Source organism: Melozone crissalis, unplaced genomic scaffold, assembly GCF_028551555.1.
Source record: "Melozone crissalis strain CALT ecotype California unplaced genomic scaffold, PUWL_Pcris_2 ptg000014l_1, whole genome shotgun sequence".
In the NCBI taxonomy this organism is placed as follows: Eukaryota; Metazoa; Chordata; class Aves; order Passeriformes; family Passerellidae; genus Melozone; species Melozone crissalis.
The window spans coordinates 17,423,330-17,439,724 of NW_026535792.1; the positions used below are offsets into that span (position 1 = coordinate 17,423,330).

At 51.5% G+C, this 16,395-nt stretch overlaps 1 protein-coding gene across 1 annotated transcript in view; it reads left to right on the top strand.

The window, feature by feature from the left end:
- Positions 1-1,279: 1,279 nt before the first annotated feature.
- The window catches only part of HCN4 (hyperpolarization activated cyclic nucleotide gated potassium channel 4), a 101,782-nt gene continuing 86,666 nt past the window's right edge, over positions 1,280-16,395 (top strand). Inside the window, exon 1 of the mRNA XM_054272383.1 lies at positions 1,280-2,219. Within this exon, the coding sequence (XP_054128358.1) occupies positions 1,516-2,219 (704 nt within the window). The 5' untranslated portion in view covers positions 1,280-1,515. The remainder of the gene's footprint in view (positions 2,220-16,395) is intronic.

Here is a 16,395-nt window from a genome sequence, read left to right on the forward strand (position 1 = left end):
TTCCCCAGAAAAACCCTTTCCAATATCAAAAGATAGGGAAATGCCCAGTTGTAGCCGTTTCCCCGCTGCTTTTGCCTCAGTTGCAGGAGGTGCCCTATAGGCAGTGAGGGGAGCAGCGTTCCCAGCCAGAGCCGTGTCCCCGAGCAGCCTGGGCGGGCAGTGCTGACTCAGGAGCCCCCTGGGCAGTGGGGTTCCCCCGCCGCCGGAGAGCCCCCGCACCGCCAGCCCAGCCTCCCACAGGCCACCAGATGCAGCTGCCTTTTATTGATTGGGTTTTGGGTGACTTCTCCACATCCAACCCCGCAGGAGAGCGATGGTACCGACGGCCAGGGATAAGGGTCCTTCCAGACCTCCGGCACGCTGCGGACGGGGATAAGGCAGCGCGTTCCCGGCAGGCAAACTTCTGCTAGGGAACACAGGCACTCCCGAGCCCCTGCTTTGCATGCAAGTGAGATTTTCAAGGTGAACCGCTGCTTTTCCTTTAGATTTGGGTTCGCCCCTTCCCACAAAACCCCCCGTGCCTTCACGAGCAAACCTGCCCCCAGCAGCCACACCTCCGGGCGGAGCAGGGAGCGCCCGCATCCGAGAGAAAAAGGAATATTCTCGCTCCTATTTATTTACTTTGTCATGTTTACGATGCTGCTGTTGATGAGCTGGCGGCAGCTCGGCGGCCGTGGCCGCTAAGGCGGGGCGGACCCGGGGCCCGGCGCTGCCCGGTGCCCGTAGCGCCCGGGGCGCGGTGCCCGCGGCGGCGGTGGCGGAGCAGCCCCGCGGTTGCCGGGCGTTGCCCCTTTAAGAAGCCCGGGTGCTGTCTCAGGTAGGCAGAGCCTGAGCGCTGTAGTCGCTCCTATGGCAACCCAATAGAATGGGATCGCTTCATGAATATTCCCAGGAGCACGGGCTGCATGAGGAATAAGTGATGACAGTGATGTAAGCAAGCGGTGGCCGCTGCAGGTTGCAGTTCATTGTGTTATTGGCCGGCAGGTTGAGGAGTTTGAGGCTTGAGCTTCGCTTTCCGGATGATGTCTGCCCGCCGGGAGCCACGGCACATTTGCATCTCGAAGCCAACATGGCAAGGCGGCTGCTGCCGCCGCTGCCGCCCTCCCTCGCCTTCCAGCCAGAAGTGTGTGGCTCTCCTCTAGACTACTTGCCCAGTGCTCAGCATCTGAGCAGACAGGGATTGCAGTAACACTCACCAAGGGGAGACAAGCAGCAAGTAGCCAAATCGGGGCAACGGAGGAGAAGAGGGAGCTTTTTGCCTTCCCTCTTTTTTTTTTTCTTTTTTTTTTCGTTTTTTTTTTTCCTCTCATTCCCTTCCCTTCTGGATGCAGAGCCTGTGTTTTGATGCAGAGCCTGTGGATGCCACAGCCCGGTAAGGAGATGACACGCCAGTCCCTGGTTCCCCGTGCCCCGTGAGCCGGGGGCAGGGGCCTGGGGGCAGTGCCGGTTCCCCTCGCTGGGCAGAGCGGGGGGGTCTCTCCCTGTCCCCGAGCAGCAGCAGCAGCAGCAGCGGCCATGGACAAGCTGCCCCCCTCCATGCGCAAGAGGCTCTACAGCCTGCCCCAGCAGATCGGACCCAAGGCGTCGATCATGGACGAGGAGGATGACAGCGACAAGGACACCCGCAGGAAAAGCATCAGGCTCAAGCCACTGCCTTCGCCCTCTGCTGGGAGCACCCGGGCCCTCGGGGGGGACCCCGGCCGAGGGGGAGACCCCGGCCTGCTGGAGACGGAGGCCGGCGGCAAGGGCGCCAAGACCAGCACCAACGGGGACTGCCGCCGCTTCAAAGGGAGCCTGTCCTCGCTCACCAGCAGGCACCTCCACGACGCGGCCGAGGAGAAGCGGCTCATCGGCGGCGAGGGGGAGCCGGCCTCTCCCGGGGAGGACAAGAGCCCCCCCGGCAGCGGGGAGCTGGAGCAGGGGCTGTCTGGGCCCCCACCGCCCGCCTCCCCCCCGGAGCCCCAGCAGCCGCCCCCCCGGGCCTGCTCCTCGACCTCCATCAAAGTGGAGGGAGGTGGAGGGTGCGACCAGATCACCCCAGATGAGGAGCAGAGGCTCGGCCAGGCCGGTTTCATGCAGAGGCAGTTCGGGGCCATGCTCCAGCCGGGGGTCAACAAATTCTCCTTGAGGATGTTTGGCAGCCAGAAGGCCGTGGAGAGGGAGCAGGAAAGAGTTAAGTCTGCCGGGTTCTGGATCATCCATCCCTACAGCGACTTCAGGTACATCCCCCCTTTCCAACCCCCCCTTTCCCAGCCCACTCCAAAACTGCTGGGCAGCCCCTTCCCATGGCATCTCCTGCACAGGGCACCCACCCCAACAGAACTTTCCTGGGTCATTTCCCAGCCACAGGAGCTGAGGACACAGCCAAGATCTGCTCCACTCAAACAAGCTGCAGATTTCCTTGACATTTCACCTTAATTTTAGTGTCCCCACACTATTAGTAATTTTAAATTGTTTTTGAACCAATTGTCTTTGGGTTTTTATGATGGAAAGGCTCTCTTTAAGTTCATTGTGAATGGGAAAAACTGTTCCCACCTGATGCACAACTTTAGATCTCTGATCTTAACTAGTCCTGCATCTCCATGGATGCTCTGCCTGATTGATGCTTCCCATTTTCACACCTCCAAGTCCTCTCCCTGCTCCTTCCCAAGAGTTAGGCAGGAATGTTGCTACTGTTGCTGTTGTGTAGGTGTTTTACTGCAGCATGGCTTTTCAGGATTTGGGATGTGCAGGGGATGGCAGGTTCATTAACAAGGTTCTAAACAGAGAGAGAGCCCCTTTTGCATCTGTGCATCTTCATTTGCAAAATGAGTTTGGATTGGGAATAGTTAACACTGATTTGCCAAAGTAATGCTTGTTTTCACTCCACACCAACATTTCTGTGGAGGTTAATAAGGAAATGAACTTGGAAACCCTAGAGCCAGTTTTGGTAAAGTCCTGTATGGTCCTGCATAGGGGGCTGTGTTTGGGTATTTCTGAGCAAAGTACTGTCTGCTGCACAGGTGAACTGTCCTCTGCAATATGCATGTAAAGCACTGCAATCAATAATTAATTACTGAGTGCAATCAATGCCTGAGGTTTATTGCCTCAACTTTAATTACAATGGGCTTACATCTCACATTTAAAAGCACACAGGAGAAGAATATTATTCAAACATACCTTTGTCACACTATATGATTTTATTGAATGTGTGCACTCTGCAAGGAACCATGCATGATTCCCACAAATACACTTAGTAAGATAATTGCAGGAAGGAGTTTCAGGGTGGATTTGGCCTCCCAAAGGCAGGAATGACAGAAACCTCCTGACACCACCTATTAGGGATTTAGCAAGCAGCCCACATGCTTAGCAGATTCAGCACTGGCACTGACCAGATTCCTTGATATTTGCTTGGATTAACAAATGTTATTAGAAGGCTCTGTGAGTTGGAAGACTGCACTGTCATTTAAATTCAGTGCATTCAAGTGTCCCAAGCACACAGCTGACTGAGCTTAGGAGGGTTTCCAGCAGCTACAGCATGGTGCAGAGTCCTTGCAAGCACAGCCTTACCCAGTCCCACACTGGAACCAGGAGAAAATTGCCTCCCAGTGAGACTGACCAAGTAACAGCTCCCAAACACTGAAATGTGAGAATGAGCAGCTTTCAAAAGAACAAAACCAGTTTGGTACTCTCAGCTATATTTGCAGTGTTTGCCATGAGTCTGGAGCTTAACTGCTCTGTTTTCTTGGGTTATTCTAGCAAGGCGTGCTCTGCATGTCGCACCCGCAGGAAATTTGGGGTTTGGGCTCTGCGTTGGATCTGGAGTTAGGCAAAAGCAGTGTTCAGCTTCCATGTCCTTCTGTCTCTGTAGTGGGTTTATTCCCTTCCATATCTGTGCCTGTTTTCAGCACAGAACCAGTCTGGCAAACTTCAGCAGCAGGAGATGAAGTAACCACCTTGCCCAAGGTGAGATGTACCCAAGAGTTTGGGATTTTAAGGTTCCTACAGAAATAGTGCTTATTCTGTAAGATGATGAGGTAACTGTTCCTTCCTCAGGCACTTGGCTATGGGGCCTTGCCCAACGGAATGGAGTCTGCTGGCAAGCCCAGGCTCCCCCAGCCAGATGATGGCACAGAGCTGCTGGCCCTGAGCTGTTTGTGCGGGCACAGCTCCGTGGGTACACAGGTGACTCCTGGTGTTAATAACAGCCCCTGTCCTGATGGGGCTGGGAAGGCACAGGGAGCTGCTGTCTGTGCTGTGGGCACATTCCAGGTGGGCTGGTTTCCTTGTGAGCTGGTGTAGCAGCCCAGCCCAGCCCTGCCCAGCCCAGCATCACGGGCTGTGTCCCTGCTGTCCCCTGGGCCGGGGCAGTGGGGTGAGTGTCTGGAGCCGTGTGCCAAGGCCAGGAGGAGCTGGATGCACCACTGCCTGCTCAGGGGGGATATTTCCAGGGAGGCTTTGTTCACCCCTGTTTCTAGGTCACCTGCAGTATCTGTTTGGATAGGAATGCTGCTTAGAGCATGGGCTTCCATGGAAAGTGACCTGTGGACGATGGCTGAGTGAAGGGGAAGAGTGGGAACCTTCCCACCTTCTGTTTGGGCTTTGTGTTCCCTCTTGCCCTCTGCTAAAGCATATCTCTTGGAAACAGCTCCCATGAATATGGCTAACATTTTTTGACCTCTGAAATGCAGCAGATTGCACCAAAGAGCAGATCTTATCAAAATATTTGCAAGAGCTGTATGTGTGCCCCAAAGGAGGGTGTTGTGTGCTCGGGGAATTCCGCAGTGCAATTCCTGCCGGCTGCGGATCCCGGAGCCTCGGCATCCTGGAGGCTCCATTATCCTGCCCTTGGCTGGCACCAAGGCTGTGCAGCAGCATTTGCTGGTCAAGTTTCAAGTGAGGAAAGGTTCAGACCCCGAGCTGGCTTTCTGTGCCTTTGGAGGAGCTGCCTTCCCTCTGTGAGCATCTCCAGGGCTCCAGCCCTCGTGACTGCCGGCTCCGGGCAGCTGGGGCTGGGAAGTTTGCATGGAACACTCCAGGCCGAGGCACTGCTGTGCAATGACATTGGTGCAGTTCCCTGACTCCATTGGAGTCGCTGCTCCTTCTGCTTTCAGAGGAGTTCCTGATTTGGAATAGAACAGAGGCTTTCATCATTGTCTCATTAAATTACCATTTTAGCATCTAACAGGGCTAATTCCAGTGGCAAATCTATGACCCTCCAAGAGTAAAACAAATTAATATAGATTCAGGCTCTGTTGATCTCTGCTTTTAGTCCATTGTGAGGGGAAAAGACATCAAATGACCTTTATAAAAATCAAGCTCAGTGCCCCTGAGTACTCCTGACTAATGCAGTGGGCTGGTTCTAGAAGCACTTAAAAGGTGTCTTAGCAATTTCTAATGAAAATTAAGAATCCTGGCTCCCATTCTGAGGTGCAGATGTGTGTGCTGGCAGCTGGAGTTCATTTGCATCTGTGGTTGATTGCACATCAGTGCAGAGCCACACCGTATTTCCTAGATCAAGATTTATCTGTGACTTTGAAAGCTCTTCCACTGCGTAGCCAGAATTGTATTTTATTGCTTAGAGGAAGCATTGATCCAGTACAATTGGTTTAATAAAAAAATTCCAAACAAACAATGATCTGTCTAGTTCGTAGCTGACTGAAGCATATGGTTGGAGCTGCTGCCCAGAATTGCTTGCAAAAAAAGTGTAGCATGCTGCTTTTAGAAAGACCTGAGAACAGATACACTATCTGAGGGCCCAAAATAGTCCCAGCAGTGGATGTAAATAGAACTGCACATTATTCACTGCCCAGTAATCTATTAACTTCCTCACAGTGAAGAGAAGCTGCTGTCTCTCTGAAAACAATGGCAAACATTCCGCTCGATAGCAGACCCAACTACAGATTTTAGAATTCTTCTTTTCACTGCTCTCCATTACTTGGAATACTTGTGTGCAAACAGATCCTTTCTTTGGTTTGCTTCCTCTGCCAGCACTCCCTGGCTGCTGGGACCCTGGGGAGGTTTCTGTGGCAGCAAAATGCCGGTGCTCAGGTGGGAGGTATAAGAGGAAAGAACAAAATCACTGCTTCCCTTCATGCTGCAGTGTCCCTCAGCCTCCCTTCTCGTGGGGAATCAGTGGGATTTACTAAGAACTGAACCCAGTAGCCCTGTGGGATGGAGCAGAAATGGAGGGATGTGTTTACCTTTGCCACTCTCCTGAGCAGACCTGATTTCCAGTGCCTCTCTGGGCACTGCTCTGGCTGTGCACACTTTTCTCACTAAGAAGCTTCTCCCCGTGCTTCAGAAGGGTAAACAATTGGTGGAGAGTCCAGCAGTGCTGACTGACTTTGGCAGCCCCCTTGGGTGGGGGTTGCTCCCTGCTCTGAGGCAGTAATTCCCTTTTGTCCATCTCCTGCCCAAAGTGCTGCCCTCCCTCCACTCCCGCCCACGCCCAAACCCTGAGTCCATGACTTTCCCTTTGCTCCAGGTGCCCAGCACGGAGCAGGATGTGCAGCACTTGGGAGTTGTGGCTCAGGGGGGGGCAGGGAGCAGTGGCTTTGGTGCAGGACCTGTGCCTGCCATTGGACTCCAACAGCAGTGCCAACAGCCTGGGTTTGGAGGGGGCAGCTGCCAAGCTTGGCTCCCTTCTCCTCCTCTTTGTGGTGATGGTGTGGCCCTGGGGTGGCAGGGCTCCACACTATGGAGACCTATCCCTCTGCCTTTGCTGCAGAGAACTTCCCAGCCAACTGCCAGGGCACTTTGCTGGAGCAGAATGAGGGGATCCCAACTGCAATCATACAGAGGATAATCCAGATTCTGCTGAACACATGGGTTGGTCTCTGTTGTCTTCAGTGGACTTGCAGTCAGGCTGCAGAAGAACCATGGCTCTGTGACTGTCATAGTTGAGACAGTCACAGTAAAAAGCAACACACTCCATTTTCAGAAGGCTTCAAACCTTATTTTATTATGGCATGTATCTTTTTATACATTCTTACAAAACTCATAAGTTTACACTTTACTCATTGGTTACAAAGTGCTTATTGGAATAGGCAGTTGCAGGTTTCTCTTATTTATCCTTCTTTCTTTCTTGGTTTCTATGTCAACGACCTTGGTAGGAAACTCTTTCAGGGGGAAACATGGATCCTCTTACCAAACTTCTCAGTGGCTCACAGAAGTCACTGTAAAACCTCTTCCACATGTGACCATGAGCTAAGGGAGTGAAACTCCTGCATCCATACATCCCATGCCCACAGGCAAGGCAGGCTTTGTGCCCCAGCTCACTGTCAGGAGACAGAGGATAAATAATCCCACACCACACAGTCCATTAAGGAGTCCAGCTTTTAGTAGGAGACGTGTCCATATGCCTGAGCTGGAAAACAGAAAGGCCTCAGTAAAGGCAGCACCTCAGTGGAACACCATGGTAAAATATGTTAGGACTAATATTATGTTTTTTCATATGGAGAAAATGAGATAAAATAACATAAATAAATAGTAAAGCAAGCATTGAAATTTAACAAAGAATGGTTAAGATTTTTGCATAAACTTAAGCCAGGCCCTTCATACCAGTCTCTGCCAACAGATGAAGACATTATCTCTCCCAGAGAAGCTCCTCCCTCAGTACACTCAGGGATGGCTCCTCTGGGAAAAACAATTTAATGTTTTCTCCATCTCTTCTTGTAAGATAACATATCTTATTTATTATATCTTATTCAGATCCTGATGTGAAAAAAAAAAGATTAATTTTCTCATGGCATTACAAAATATTGACTATGCTAACAATAAATGTTCAATTCACTTCCTGACAGCAAGGAAATTGGAAATATCATCCCAGGTTATAGTGAGGTGGCACAGCCTGGTGGGGACTGAGGTAAAACCATGCCTGAGCTGGGTGTGGTGGAACTGAGGCCCAGTTGTGCAGAGCAGGAGCATCCCTGGGTCAGAGCTGTGCCCTGGGGCTCTGCAGGGAGTGAATGGGCCGTGCCTGGCACTCAGAAGGGCTGATGAGGAGTGTGTGAGGAGCCGTGGGTGCCTGCAGAGGACTGGGCACATTCTGCTTTGGACCATTTCTTCGGCTGGCTCTGTGAGCAGCCAGACTGGGAAATGGGCCCATCCCTCCCACCCTCTTCCCAAGCCTCTACTACTTGTTGGTTTGTCTGTTGTTATAGCAAAAAATAATCACTGCTGTAAACAATGACATGGTGTTCTCTCCCATCCTCATCTCAGAGTTATTGCAGCTACAGTTTGGGATTGGGCTCCTTGCCTGACACTTCTGCAGGAGCTTTCTGCCACAGGGGGAGCCTCTGGGGCTCTGCTCACCTGCCCTGGCCGTCACATCCCACCTGCAGTTCCTCCTCTCTTCATCTGTAAACCAGGCTGGGCAAGAGATGGGCTCCTACAGCAAATCCCCTCCTTGCCTGCCCCAAGGCCACCCTCCCACCCTGGAGGAGGCAGGAGTTCTCTGGGAAGCCTTGCTTTGATCATGTCCTGAGTGTAACAGCACAGCCAAGCTCCTGGCTGCTGTTCCTACCCTGAGCTTTTGACTTTGCAGTCTGATTGTTAATGCAGTGTTCTGTACAGTTCTCAGGGTTTTCAAAACAGCTCAGTCTCTCCCTTTGGCATATCTCTGCGTTCATTAGCAGGTGTGGAGCTGTTCAAGGCACTGCCCTCTGCTCTGAACGAAGCAGTGCCTGTAGCAGGGAGCTACAGCAAAGGAAAGAGGCTGCACCACATTCCAGGGCTACTCCAGGCTCCAAAGGAAACACACTCTGCCTGTTCTAACTCCTGCTTGTTTTCTCCTTCTCACCCTCAGCCCCACTCTCTCCAACCTGTTGTCTTCCCCATCAAACTTGAAGTTTGTTGTTCTCATCCCACCAGTGCCATGTCCATTTTCTCCTCGTGGCAGGTGTCTTGTCCAGCCAGTCCTGGATGCCAATATCCAGCTTCTTTCTCATCTGGTCACTGATTTCCACCTTGTTTGCAGTAATACCTCTCCCCCTCACCCCTTGCCATGTTCCAGTCTGTTGGGTTGGCATTTACTCATCCACTTCCAGTCTCCATTCTTACCCTTCAGCTTTTTCTCTGGGTGGGTCTCTCCAAATCAATTCCTTCTCCTCCTCTGTATTCTTAGTTTCTGTTGTCTTTCTGACTCTTCCAACAATCTCAGTTTTCTCCATCCCCTTCCTGACTTAAGAATGGATCATTTTTCCCAGTAATTTAAAACCCTTCCACATTATCCTTCTCCTTATCCTTGGACACTGCCAATGCTTACCCATTTTCTGGTTTTTAAACTTGAAAGATCTCAATCCTCAGACCTAAGCATTTAACATGATGAATTTGTCTGGAAGCACCATCTCCACTGCAGGAGAATGAAACAGATTTTATTTGAAGGAAAAATGTGGTTTCTGAGGGTAAAACCCACAGAGTCAGTGTAGGACTTTGCAGCACTATTTTAAGGAGGCAAACTTGGGGTTTCAATCCAGTGTTATTCTGGTTAGGTAACTGTGCTAGTGCTTTCTGTGGCACTGAGGTTTTTTCTGCTCTAGAGTCGCTGCTGCTGCACTGAAATCCATTTATTATACAGATAAAAGAGTGATCTTTGTCTGGAGATAACATAGTGTCATTTTAGCTTGAAACCATTGAAATTTGTCTTTGTTTCTGATGTGTTATGAGCATCTCATTAGCAAGCCCATGAATCCCTCAGTTTGCTCTCAAAACCAACTATCTGAGCTCTCATCTCTGCCAGAGCAGAGATTTCCTTCTTTCTCTTATTTTTGAAAGCTGTGTTGGTGCCAAGGCAGTTATAGGTCAATTGAGTTATTGTTGGTTCTAATTGGCACTCTAACAAGCTATTAAATCAATTTACCTACAGATGAATGTCACTCAAAAAGCAAGGTGCCAGCTCCTTTTGAGAACTTCAAAAAGCCCATTGCCACTGCTGAGTGTGAGGGAAAGGTCAGGCTGCAGGGAAGTGGCTACTTGAGATTTGCCCCCAAAGTGTTTGTGCCATGAGCACAGGCCAGGCTGTGAGGAGGGATAAGAGCATTCCCACAACTCCAGGCCAGGAGAAGGAATTAAGAACATCAGCAGCTCTGGCAGATCTCATATCCCTTGCTGGGTGTATAACAAAGCATTATTTCCATGTGGAAGGATGCAGGTGCTGTCCTGCTCCTTCCCAGGTGAGTGTCCCACGTGCTTTCCTGTGGCTGTGCATGCAGGTGCAGTGTCCACAGCCAGCCCCCAGCTGGTGACATCACTGCCTTTTGAGTGTCTGCAGATTGAGGAGATTTCCTCAAGAGTCAGAGTCATTATGGTGAGCAGAGTTGATTTAAGTTCCTTTCTGAAGGAACATTTGGGTGACGTCTCCCCCCAGCAGCACTGCAGAGCTCATCCCCACGGAGCTGAGCCCTCCTTGGCTGTAAACCTGGCACTCCTGAGCCTGCAGGGCAGGACAAGGGCTCCTACCCAGGCATCCCTGCCTGTTCAAAGTCCAGGCTGCTGTCCAGGATGAGCATGAGGAGTGCTCAGGCCCCCTGGAGCAGGCTGGGCTTTGCTGGGGCTCAGGGCACAGCAGGATGCAGCTTGGCTCCGTGCAGCTCTGCAGTGCTGACAGCACCAAGCCCGGGTTTGTCAGCAGACACAGCACTCAGGACTCCAGAAACACAGCAGAGGGAGGAGATGTGTCCTGGGCTAGCAAGGTGCTCTTACAGAGACCTTTTCCTGCCCCTTCTGCATGCTGAATGCTTTGCTAGCTGGGAAGTCCCTTTCCCAACTGGAATTATTCACTGTGTGCAGTATCAGTGTGGTCGCTGCGTGCCTGGTGTTAGCAGCAGGCTGGAGGAAAAGCAGGCTCTTATCTCCCGAGGAGATGCTGCAGGCAGCAGGGGAACTCAGTGCCGTGAGAGCAAAGCAGATGAGCAGCCAAGGGGGAATTCCAAGGTCAGCTTGAGGGCCCACCACTTGCACGTTCCAGGGGCACAGCAGCTTCCCCAGCGCTGCACAGTGCTAATCTCATTTGTGGTGACTCGTCCAAATGTGCTAATTAAGGATTTAACTCGCGGCCTCTTTGGATGGAGAGGTTGTCTGTGTGTGTGCATCCATTGTTCCAGAGCTCAGAGGCAGGAGAGGAGCTGCAGGTTGCCAGCTGACTGTGCAGGAGTGCACTCCTGGTTTTTTGGGGTGTTTGGGAGTGCCTGGCAATCAGGAGGGTTCCACAGGATTTCCACAGGCAAAGTTGCACTTTTGGGGTCTCCCCTCCTTTATTCCCATTCTGATGGACTCCTCTGCTGTGGCTGCAGCACAGGCACTGCTCCCTCATCCCACTGTGAGCTGGGAGTCACTTCTGCTCCTGGTCAGAGCATGGGCACTGTTACAGTGGGATCCTCACCCCACCTGAGCACGGGGAGGGCATGGAAGACCCTGGAAAACCCGGGGAGATCCATTTGGATGTGCTGGGTGTGGGAAAGCAGTGTCTGGCAGTTATCAGCTCTTGGGAGGAGATAACAGCAGCATTCCAGAGACTGGGAGGCTCCACTCCACAAATCCTGGCCTTCCACTGGTGTCAGGGCAAGGGGCTCACTCAGCTCTGCTGACACCTCTGAGCAGGGCAGTTGTGGGGGCAGGGGAGCCCCTCCCTGTGCCCCGTTGTGCCCAGGTGCAGAGCCAGCTCAGGGACACCCTGAGTGCCAGTTTCATTCCTGCCATGTCCTGGGCCAGCTCTCCCAGCACCCAGGAGATAAGAGAAAAGATAATGATGCCTTGCTCCATGCAGCTTTTTTAACAATAGCAAACCCACTTTCATTAAGCACAAATTCTTAATACTTCACCTTTCCCCCTTCACTTCAAAGTCCTAATGCATGCACAAGTTACACTTCTATTAATAACAAGAGGAATATATTTTTCCATCCCTATTTCCCTGTGAATGGTGGGGAGGGCAGGAGGAGGGACCAGTCTAGACTGCAGATGATGGTCTATTCTCCTTGATGCCCATACAAAGCACTCGTATCGTGCTCATTTAGCTGTGCATGCTCCTGGAATGACAAGCAGTGCCTGGCAGACAGAAGGACAAGCTGGAAGGGATGTCAGGCATACAGGTTGGACCTGTGAGCCATCCTGAACTGAATTGTCCATGCTTTGATTTCTCCAGCTGTGAGAAAAGGGCTGATGGTGCTGCCAGGGGCCATGGAAGATGTTGGGGGACTCTGTAATATTTTAATGTAACAGCAGATGCCAGAGCAGATACCAGCAAGGGTGGGCTTGTCTCTACCAGGCAGTTTCATGAGGATTTCTTTGGGATTCTCCTTTTCTGTGTAGTGCTGTAGATTTGGTCTCACCTATTGTCCATCTTTTATCAGGACCCCAAAAAGCAGTGGAGCTGTGTACCAATAGGGGATTTCTGAATCATCACATCCTGTGTCTTGATAAGGGGAGAGATTACCAGTACTCTCCAGTTCCATGTATGGTGCTCCATTGTCTGGCAGGTTTAGAGCTAGGCTGGAAAAAGATGGGAAAAAAGCCTGCATGGAGAGACAGGCAAGATGGATTTTATCTTTTATGTCCATAAATGAGAATTGTGCAGCCCCTGCATGGGGTTTGGAGATGCTCTAAGAAGAAAATGTTCCATCTTTCCCTCACCAGTCATGTACACTGCAAGTGTGCTTCCCTTTGCTTTGGGAATATGTGACTCTTGACTTCAGAAACACTCCCAAGTACCTGGTGTGGCACAGGAGCTGTGAGGTGTCTGTCCTGCTGTGGTGTAGGAGCGCTAGCAAACATCCCTTAGGCTGGGTGGCTGGTGGATTGAACCAGAAGAGAACCGTAGTTCTATTTCTCTCTCAACAATGCTATTCTATGGCATTTCTAAGTCAGCATTTCTTATTTCAAAGTTTGCATATAGATGCACACTATGTGAGCTTCTGTCGAGCTTTGAGAATTTTCTATAAATCCATTTCCCTCATTGAATCTTGAGGTGATGTGCTGTGACCCTTGGCTTTTATTGCAAACACCAGTGTGCTCCAGGCCAGCCTGGGTCAGGGCAGTTCTCTGTGTGTGCTGTGCCTGGGAATGAGACAGAAACCTGGCTCACAGATGTGCTTCAGTCAGATTCCAGCTGTGTCCGTGGCTTCTGCTAAACCCTGAGTGCTTCTGGACAGCTTTTGGGGTTCAGTTTGTGCAACCACAGGGAAAGCTGCACTATTGGGGTCTCCCCTCCTGTATTGCCACTGTGATGGTCTCCTCTGCAGCACAGCACTGCTCCCTCATCCCTCTGCCAGCCCCACTGGCTTCTTCCTGCCTGCACATCCTGCTGGAACTTGGGCCCAAGCCTTGCAAAGCCAGGCAGCCCCTTCTGCAGCGTGAGCCGCAGTTTGGGCTAACACTGGCAGCTGTGCTATGGCCTAGGACTCCTGCTTTCCAACAGGGGATCTGAAAGCCTCATTTGCAAGTAAATTCACACAGCCAAATCTGCACTGCAGACAAAAAAAGATTTGCCTTGACATCATCTGCCCTGCTCTGCGCTCCGCAGTCAGTCAGGAGAGCAGAGCACAGCTCCAGCCTCTCCAGCTCAGCAGAATTAAGGCTAAGCTTCATCATGAGCTCATGCAAGCTGTTCCCACCCCAAATAATTGGCTGTGCATGCTTTGTGTCTGTCTAGCCATTGCTGCATGTGGGTGGGTGTGTTGTGTGTGTGTGAATGAGTCTGCTGGGGAAATGAATGCGTAACATCGGGGGTGCAGCTGATAATAAAGTGCCTTGGCAATGCTGGGGCTGGGAGCAGTGTGAGGAGAGCTGAGCCCTCAGACACCTGCACAGAGATCCCTCTGCCTGCTACCACAGCATGGGCATTCCCACTTCAGACCATCACCACCTCTCTTTTGCTCTTCCTCCCACATTAAACCCCCTCAGGAGCATTTCCAGCCTGTGTTTCCCATAGCTGGGATGTAAAAGCAGGACAAAAAGCAGTGTTGTTTCTCCAAAGCTCAGTGCCCCCATCAGCACAAGCCTCTTTGCAGGAGAAGAGGAAATGCCAGAGGTGCTGGTGTGTCCATTGGAATGGGAGACAATGCCATCCATGAGTGTGGCTGTGGGGACACTGCTGGGTGAAGTCAGGGATGAAACCCCTGTGGGCTTGGCAGCTGTTCTGGGGTGCTGCTCTCACAGGGCTGAGCTGTTCCCAAGCACTTCCAGTGCTCATCACTCTCTCTCTCAGGAGTGGCAGCATTTCTGCCCACTCTCCCAGATAAGAGGTGCAGAGACAGGCTGTCAAAGAGCTCAGCAAGCTGCCAGGAGTTGGGCCCTCCCATTTCCTCAGCCTGGCCCAGAGCTTCCAGCCTTGCTTTCTCTCCACACCCCCATGCCCAAGATTTTTTCTTCACCTCTTTGAAGTTAGGACAGGTCAGTGGAAACTTGTGCCTGCCCCAAACTGGGATCCTGAGATCTGCAGCCCAGTTAGGGAAAAGGAACAGGGTTGGTTATTCCTCTGGTGTGGTTCAGAAAGGAGCGTGGCACAGAGGAGGGCAGAGAATTCTTCACAAGCTCTTGGAAAACTTGCTTTTCCTAGGCACAGTGTGGCCCTGGCTGGCTCAGGGAGAGGAAGGGAGGATATTCCAATAAAGGAGTTTTGTAGTAATATAAACTGCCCAGCTGATAAAAGCCCAAGGCTTTGGCAGAGCAGCTGGTGACCTTTGCAGGCAGGCAGGTGACTCTGTGAGTAAGGGCAGTGCAGTTCAGATACTCCAGCTTTGCTCAGCCCCTGCCCTGGAGCTGCAGTGGTTCTGCTGCATTCCCCTCAGCTCAGCCTGGCTGCAGGGCTGGGTGAGATCATCCCTGCACACATTTTTGTGGATGCAGGAGGGTTGATCACCATTCCTGTGAAATGAGGGTCATTATTAGCCAAATTCCCAGCTGGCAGTGGCCCTGGGGATGAGTTTCCCCTTTGGAGGCACCTCAGGCCGTGTGTCCCTACAGGAACCCCAAATTCCACCCAGGGACCTGCTGGTGCTGCACTGCTGTCACTGGTCCCAGATCCCACTCCCAGCTTGGTGCTTGAGCAGTGGCTCTTCAAGGCAGGATTCAGCCAGTCTGGGGCTCTCTTGCTACAGTGGAAGTGGTTCAGAGCCCTGAATTTTCTGCTCTTTGCCCACAAAACAGCAATTTCTGATTCAAGGATGCCTTTCCTGAAGGAGATCCCTAATTTACTGTCTGAATATCTAATGAGCTAACGTGGGCTTGGATGCACTTGAGAGCAGAGCTGATCTGCTCCTGCTTTCCCTGGCCTCCAGTCCCAGACCCTCTGCTGTTCCCCACTGCAGTGACTTGAGAGCTTTCCCAGGTACCCTCACTCACCACTGACCCACCTTCCTCCTCCTCTTCCTCAGCCTCCCTTGGGCCTCCCAGAGCCAGGGCTCCCAGCTGGGCTAAGGCACAGCACAGACATTTCTGCTGCCATGAAAGAACAAGAGCAAATCCCTGACTCTTGCCTTACTCTGAGCTTAAGCAGGACTGGATTAATAAAAGGAAGAAAACCACAGAAATCATGTAATCATGGTGGAAGTGCACGAGTTCCTAGGCAATTGATGTGATGCCCCAGCACATCCCTGCTGAAATCAAAGGCTGAGCTGCTGCAGTGGCCTGGAAATTGGGTCCTGTGTGTGCAGAAGGAAAAACTAGAAGGATGTTTTGTGTTTTAGGGAAGAGGGCCCTCTGAGAGTGTGTTCTTGTTGGGAAAGCTGGAATTCATTGAGACACTGCTGCCATCCTCCATTCCCAGAACAGGCCAGGGAACAGACTTGCCTCTAGGCACCACAACCAAAGGATAAACTTGTCTTTTCTTTTAAGGCACAAAACTTAAAAGCCTGCAATAGTCTTTTGTGCCTGTGACTCTCAGATCCCAGGGCATGTTTAGGTTCTTTTAGGGTTCCCTTTTCTGCACTCAGGACCACAAGTAGATTTTCCTGGGCTGGTGGGGAGGGCAAAGTGCCCATCTCACGTTTCCATGTGGTTCTCTGGGCTCAGGCATGAACAGAGCCTGTGCTGAGCTCCTGCCTTGAAGTATGGATTTAAAATTGAAAATAAACCCTTCCACCACATTTAGTGGGACCTTCAGTGGCCAGGGAAGGGTTTGGCTGTCACTGCCTTGGAGTAGCTCCTGTCCTGCTGTCCCTGTGGTAACCATTCACTGTGTCAGCATGTCTCACATCTAAGGGCTGTGGCAATTTTGTGTCCCAAACTCCTTACAGAGGTTGTTATTTCACATTGCCCTTGTAGCTTGTCTGAGCCTGATGCCAAAGTGGAAGTACAAGGTGGGTGTTGTTATTTATTGGGTGTTCATGTCTCTCATATCTGCTCTGCCCCAGCTGTGTGTAGGAATAGCTTTGTCACATTCCTGTGAAATAGCAGGGAGATCTGTTCCCACCTTATGGC